Consider the following 7,172-nt stretch of genomic DNA (forward strand, 5'->3'; position numbering starts at 1 on the left):
AAACAAGGCCCGACCAGGCACACCCACTGATGGAGTTAAGGAGAGGACCAGTTCTCGAAAGCAGGGACCGGATTCCGCACCACCGAGATCTGGACACCCCCAGGGTCCGATGTAGTTTGATGTAGATTTCCCTACGTGTGATAACATTTTGAGGTACTTTTCGTTCATGTGGCGGGGGTGAAATTTTGGCTCAAAGGCGCAGAAAGATAGAATGTTAAAGCAAAAACTATATGGTCCTTGCAGTCAGTAGACTGCTGCTGCGGGCCATAATAAAGGCAGTGTCACATAGGAGAGGTTGTGCTGAGTAAAATGATACCAAATAAGCACATTTTTGATGAGAAATGTCGGTCTGTGTGCTCGTTGCCATGACGACCTCTCAACACTCCATCTCAGCCACACACAAAGATCTCCAGTCTTCCAAACGCAGTCCACAGATGTTTCAAGTGTGAGTGCTGTAAATTTTGGGTTATTTTAAACTAATTTGGGATTCATCCAAAATTTTAGCGCTAATATCAGAGCTCCTCTGGTTGTTTTGGCGTTTCCGGGGTTTCTGGAGCAATTTTAAAACTTCAGTTGCTATATTGGCATAATTCTAGCTTATTGGACCATTTTGGCATTTACCAAGGTTTTTAAGGCTACATTTGAGTTTAGCCAACAGTTCAGCTACATGCTAGCTGTTTTGGATAATTTAGGCTTGTTTCAGTTTTATAGGCTTATTCGACATTTAGCTCATATTTAAGCTGGCTATCAACTTTTTTAACTAGCCACCACATTCAGCTTACAGCATTCACACTAGCATTATTGCAGAAATATCTAGTTATTAGTAATTGTTCATACTAATCGTTGTTGCATATTTGAATACACATGAATACACACTTTTACACACAAAATGTATAAGTTTCAAATCCAGACTCACACAAATCGGATGAGACGGTTTTCTCTCTGTACCTCTGAGGTCAAACCAGAACCAGCAGCTGAACCACAAACAGAACTTTGATAATGGGTCGACCATGGCCCAACTCAACAGCCGCTGGTACTGATGATCCACAGGGAGAACCTGAACCGCTGCTTGTGTTCTGAGTGGCAGAACCCACAGAGGAATGAACAAGGAGAGAAGCTGGACTGAGGGTCCGTTTGGTTTCATGCAGACAGAACCGCTGTTGGAGGCAGCTCCTGGAGAACAACAGAGGAGGTCTGACAGAGCTGCAACGCCACATCATTCTCAGGGATGCTCCAGTCGGTCACAGCAGGTCCAGTTCTGGTTCCGATACATTCCTTCTCTTTCATTCAGTGTTTTCAGTTCAGAAGGAACTCACCATTTTCTCCACAATGTCCAGCAGTCTGAGACACCGCTCCTGCAGCTCTGCAGCTCCTGGCGCCGGTTGGGTCGAAGAGGAAGATGAGGAGGAAGATGGCGAGGAAAAAGATGACGAGGAAGCCTCAGGAACCAGCAGTGACTCGCTTTGAGACCTGAGGAGGACAGGACGGGTCAGAACCTCCTCCTCAGAGGAGATCAGTGCTCACTGAGGGGGCGTAGACACCTGCAGGTGTAGGCGGGGCAGACGCTCTGCAGACGGACATGAAACGAGCTGAGGGGCTGCAGAGCGTGCAGACAAGGATTTCCTGTGATGTCATGTGACTACAGCTGTACAGGGGGCAAAAAGTATTCAGTCAACCTCCAACTGTGTAAGTTCTCCCAGTAAAATGATGAGAGATGTGAAATGGTCATCAGAGGTAAACCTCAACGATAAGACAAAGACAGCCCAAACCATGATGCTTCTACCCCATGATTTACAGTAGGTTTGGTGTTCTTCTTTCCCCACCAAACAGTTCTGTTCTGGTTCCATCTGATCAGAGAACATTCTCCAGTCCTCTTCTGGATCTGCACATGTTCTGCCTTCAGCAGGAGGAAGCGTCGGGCCCTGCAGGGTTAGAGTCCCTGCATAGCAGTGCAGTGTGTTACTGACGGTGGTCTTTGGTCCCAGATCTCTGCGGGTCATTCAGGAGACCCCCCACCCCCGTGGAGTTCTGGGATCTGCCCCAGATGGAGCCAGATTCTCATTTCCGTTTCCTAATCATTGTTTTTTTCACAGCTTTATTGCAGATTTAGTTAATCTTAACCAAGTACTTATGTTCAATGCAATTTACAATTTTATTTCTATAGCCCAATATCACAAAGGAAACTTGCCTCATTGGGGTTGGGTTATGTTTCACCATCATTTAGAAATCAAGTCTTTAAAGATCAGATCATTTCATTTTCTGGATTTTATTTCCTCATTTTTGTCTCATAGTTGAGTTTTCCCTGTGATGAAAGTTACCGACCTCTCATCTTTTGAAGTGGGACAGCTTGCACAGTTGGAGGCTGACTGAATACTTTTTGCCCCCCCCGTAGAAACAAAGGTACCTCTTGGTGTTGACGATGCTGGTTGCCACGTCGACGCCCTCCTCGGTCAGTCTATCCCACCGCAGCATCAGGTTGTGCCAGTCAGCAGCGTTATCTCTGACCTTCCTGGCACTTCCTGTGACTGCAGAGCACTTCCTGTTTGATGATGTCACTGTGAAATGAGGTCCAGACAAACATGTTAAAGATCCACTCTGACGGAAACAGAGTTTTTAATGTTTTGGTGGCGTTTCTATGAAGGAAACAAAAGAAAATTAACCGTAAACGTCATTTCAATATTTCTGAACTCCTACCACTCTGCAGAGACTATGTCCAAGAAAACAAGAGATTTTTAGACTTTACCTAAAAACTGCGTCATCATAAGGAGAAGATCTCTGGGAACGCTCCGAAGAGAATCGGAGGGTTAGGGTTAACCCCAGGGGTCACACCGAAGGGTAAAGGGGACGAAACAGAGGGTAAAGGGGCAGAAACAGAGGGTAAAGGGGAAGAAACAGAGGGTAAAAGGGAAGAAACAGATGGTAAAGGGGAAGAAACAGAGGGTAAAAGGGAAGAAACAGAGGGTAAAAGGGAAAAAACAGGGTAAAGGGGATGAAACGGATGGTAAAGGGGAGCCTCAGGTTGCAGTGATCCGTCAACAGTCGATGGCCGCCATCACACCTGGACCCCCCTTCACCTGTTCCCGCCTCCTCTTTCTGTCTCTCCACCTCCGGACGTTGACGCTCACAGCTTACGACCCCCCGAGCACGCGCTTGTTTCTTCATTATCGATCAAACCTCGTGAGTTTAGGCACTACCGAGTCACGTGACCGCGCGTTACCACCGTTTCCAGAAAGAGCGCGTGCGGTCTGCTTGTGCGGTCCACAGAAAGCTGGATCAGCTGCTTCGACTCACCTTCCATCAGGTCGATCATCTGCCGGGGGGGGGTGCGATCTTCTTCTATGGTGAATCGGGTCCACAGCGCCTCCTCCGGGGCAGCGTGTTAGTGAGGGGGAACCCCCCCGGAAGCAGAGAGGTCTGACCCGGCTGGAGTGGGGAGAATTCCTCCGAACCGGACCACACGTTCTTTGTTTACTCACAACAGAAGTGGACCCTGTTTGTTTTGAATCTTTTGGAGCATCTTAACTGGATCACTGAGATCTCCGCTGTGAAGTGAAGCTTCTGCTCCTTATTAGAGACAGTTTTCATCAACGTGGATGAAAACCCAACAAACCTTCGCAGCAGCGGAACCATAAACGGCGTTTGTGTTGCTGCTTCTGTTTTGTGTGACGTTCACGTCTCCAATAAAGATTGGATTTCTGAGACGTCTCTGTGATTGGTCCACAGGTGTGTGTCCAGGGATTCTGCATATATACCGTCTATGATTCTGCGGTCTAGGGAGCAGCATGTCACAGCTCCTCCCCTAACAGCGAGGTGGGTTCGTCGTTTCCGGAAAAAGTTTTCCGGAAGAACGAGTTAGGAGGAGAACCGGGACGCTCGAACCTTCCTTCACCTGTTCCCAGGTGACACGCTCCATCCTCTGACGTCAAAGGTGACGTAAAGCGCCCGTCAGGACCACCGGCACGGACCCCGACCCGCACGTCCTTCAGTCCCGGACCGGACCGGGCCGCGCTCATGTCTGCCGGCATGATAGACGGGACCATCCTTTTCATGTGACTGCGCATGCGCACCAAATTCCGGTTCGGCAGCATTTCTGAGCGCCGATCCCGTAGGATGTTTCTGTTTCGGAACCAGACGTTTGTGATTGGCTGAGAAAGCAAATGACTCACGTGACCAGACAGGTGTGAATCCCCCCTTCATTCGCTGCGGTTCAGCTGCGTCATTTGTTGAGCAAAGACTGCTGCCGCATCGGAGCTGTGACGCTAGCAGTGTGAGCTCGGAGTCCGTACCTGCGCACGTGCAGTCCCGCTGGCGGCCTGATGGCGGCACTGCGTCTTCCCGCAGAGCTGTGGCTGCGCATCTTCAGCTACCTGCCCTGGAGAGACAAGCTGCGCATGCGCTGCACCTGTTCCCATTTCCGGAGCCTGTTGGACGACTCGAGCGCCCTCTGGCGGGGCTTCAGCGTGCTGCTTCAGGACCTTTCCCGGTACAACCGCAGGTTCTGGCGCAGTCTGGCCCGGTGGCAGGTGCGCGTGGTGCGGCTGCGTGCGGCTGGGAAGAAGGACCTCCAGCTGCTGTGCTCGCGTCTGCCGCTGCTGGACGCGCTCTGTCTGGATCGCTGGATGGAGCGGGAGGTCCGGGAGCTGCAGGTTCTGGGCCGACTGCAGCGCCTGTCTCTCACGTCCGGCTGCACGCCGCTCAGCAAATTGGACTTCCTGGTTCCGCTGAGCGATCAGCTGACACAGCTCACGCTGTGTAACGTGCAGCTCACCTGTCCACCTGCTCACCTGCTGGCTGCGGTGACTCAGCTGCGCAGACTCACCTCTCTGCAGCTGCATCACGACGGCAGTTTGAGAATTCGGACGCTGTGCGGCGTCCTTGGTCACCTGAGCCAGCTCAGACACCTGTCCTGGACCATGATCACCTACAAGACGCTGCCGCAGGACTTCTTCGGCCCCGCCCACCTCCCAGGTAAACACATGTCTGAGCGGGTTAACCAACCTGGATGAGGAGGAAGACAGACTCCTCCTCCAAAGTTCTACTCCAACAGCTTGTGGGTCATGCTGGTTCTGTTAGGGTTCTGCTCCTGAACCGAAGCAGGACGTTGGTTCCACCACAGCAGAACCTGATGGATGACGGTTCCACCGCCTCTTTGGGAAGTCACAGAACCTCTGCAGACAAAGACAGAAGAGCTTTAGCCCTCAACCGGACCCGAGGTTCTGGGACCGGTTCTGTGATCCACACATGCACTGGATCTGTAGTCTGTTTAGTTTTTAACAATTGTTTATATTTTGAAGCCCAATGAGGCAAATCTCTTTGTGATTTTGAGCTATATAAATAAAATTGAATTGAATTGAATTGAATTGATCTCTAGCCGGTTCTGTGATCCACATCCACAGAATCCCAAACCAGTTCTGTGACCTAGATCCAGAAGATCTGTGAATCATATCTCAATCTTTCTCACTAAAAGCACAAAAAGAAAATGTTAAAAATGTAATCCGTCAAAACTCTCCAGGATGATCAAAGAAACGGAGGTTGTAATCTTGTGCATTCCTCCTCTCTGATCTCATGATTACCTGATCATAATCTGGGATGACATCCATGTTTAGAATTAGGTTTTTACAGCAGAGTTTTCCTCAGAGGATCAGCCATGCTGACCTGATGCTGACCTGATGCTGACCTGATTCTGACCTGATGCTGGCCTGATGCTGACCTGATTCTGACCTGATGCTGACTTGATGCTGACCTGATGTTGACCTTTTGCTGACTTGATGCTAACCTGATGCTGACTTGATGCTGACCGGATTCTGACCTGATGCTGACTCGATGCTAACCTGATGTTGACCTGATGCCGGCCTGATGCTGACTTGATGCTGACTTGATGCTGACCTGATTCTGACCTGATGCTGACTTGATGCTGACCTGATTCTGACTTGATGCTGACCTGATTCTGACCTGATGCTGACCTGATGCTGACTTGATGCTGACTTGATGCTGACCTGATTCTGACCTGATGCTGACTTGGTGCTGACCTGATTCTGACCTGATGCTGACCTGATGTTGACTTTGTGCTGACCTGATGCTGACTTGATGCTGACTTGGTGCTGACCTGATTCTGACCTGATGCTGACTTGGTGCTGACCTGATGCTGACTTGGTGCTGACCTGATGCTGACTTGATGGTGACCTAATTCTGACCTGATGATGACTTGGTGCTGACCTGATGCTGACTTGGTGCTGACCTGATGCTGTCTTCATCCTCCAGATGGCGCAGCAGCTCTACAGCTGTCGCATCTTCAGCTGCTTAATTATGACGCCGTGGTGACGCAGGACGTCCTGCAGCCTTTGTCCCGCCTCCAGAGCCTGTCGGTGCTGCACCTGTACTCCGTACCTGGACCCACCTGTCACCTGCAGACATGGCTGACGTCATTGCCAGAACTCTCCTGTCTCAGCGTGCACGGTACCTCCCACCTATCCCAACCCACGCTGTACGGTGACCTTACACCGACGGAGGCGGAGTCACCCAGTGACCTCACAGAAAAGCTTATAAACATGTAAACAAATCACCATATAAACATGTAAACACATCAACCTATAAACATGTAAACACATCACCATATAAACATGTAAACAAATCACCATATAAACATGTAAACACATCACCATATAAACATGTAAACAAATCACCATATAAACATGTAAACACATCAACATATAAACATGTAAACAAATCAACATGTAAACATGTAAACAAATCAACATATAAACATGTAAACAAATCACCATATAAACATGTAAACAAATCAACATATAAACATGTAAACACATCACCAGGGGCCCGTTCCAAGAAGCAGTTTCAACAAATTTAGAGTTCGAACCTGAACTTAGAGTCACTGGACTCTAAATTCTCAAACTCAGGGTTTTCGGTTCCAGAACAGCTGAAAATGTTTGATTCAATCAACTTGAAGTTGTCAGAACCAGAATCAGGTGTGAGCGTCGCGACCATGAAAAGCCCTGATCAATGGAGCAAAGACAGCATGATTCACCATGGCAACGGGAGCGAAGCACTTGAGTTTAGTACTTCCGGCGGCGGAAATTGATAAGTTCCTTCAAGCAAATGCGACTATAGAGAACATTTTCATCAAGAAAAGCAACACAGCTGCAGCGGTAGAACAG

The 7,172-nt window shown here is 49.1% G+C and overlaps 2 protein-coding genes across 6 annotated transcripts in view; one reads left to right on the forward strand and one right to left on the reverse strand.

Annotated features, from left to right (window-relative positions):
* Positions 1-4,212, reverse strand: part of LOC112142294 (cyclin-dependent kinase 2 interacting protein) — an 8,654-nt gene extending 4,442 nt beyond the window's left edge. Inside the window, exons 1-3 of one of the 4 annotated variants that reach the window (XM_024265561.2) lie at positions 4,167-4,212; positions 2,405-2,555; positions 1,317-1,470 (exon numbers count right to left, since the gene is read on the reverse strand). In XM_024265561.2, the coding sequence (XP_024121329.1) occupies positions 1,317-1,470; positions 2,405-2,555; positions 4,167-4,197 (336 nt within the window). In that variant the 5' untranslated portion in view covers positions 4,198-4,212. Of the gene's footprint in view, positions 1-1,316; positions 1,471-2,404; positions 2,556-2,743; positions 2,880-3,074; positions 3,203-3,291; positions 3,432-4,166 lie in introns of those variants that run through there. The other 3 variants (XM_024265562.2, XM_024265560.2, XM_024265564.2) reach the window with 3 other exon arrangements.
* A 35-nt stretch (positions 4,213-4,247) lies between these two features.
* Positions 4,248-7,172, forward strand: part of LOC112142293 — a 6,403-nt gene continuing 3,478 nt past the window's right edge. For both annotated transcript variants that reach the window (XM_024265559.2, XM_036210830.1), the window contains exons 1-2: positions 4,248-4,968; positions 6,262-6,456. In XM_024265559.2, coding sequence (XP_024121327.1) covers positions 4,317-4,968; positions 6,262-6,456 — 847 coding nt within the window. In that variant the 5' untranslated portion in view covers positions 4,248-4,316. The remainder of the gene's footprint in view (positions 4,969-6,261; positions 6,457-7,172) is intronic.

Source organism: Oryzias melastigma, unplaced genomic scaffold (genome assembly GCF_002922805.2).
Source record: "Oryzias melastigma strain HK-1 unplaced genomic scaffold, ASM292280v2 sc00254, whole genome shotgun sequence".
In the NCBI taxonomy this organism is placed as follows: domain Eukaryota; kingdom Metazoa; phylum Chordata; class Actinopteri; order Beloniformes; family Adrianichthyidae; genus Oryzias; species Oryzias melastigma.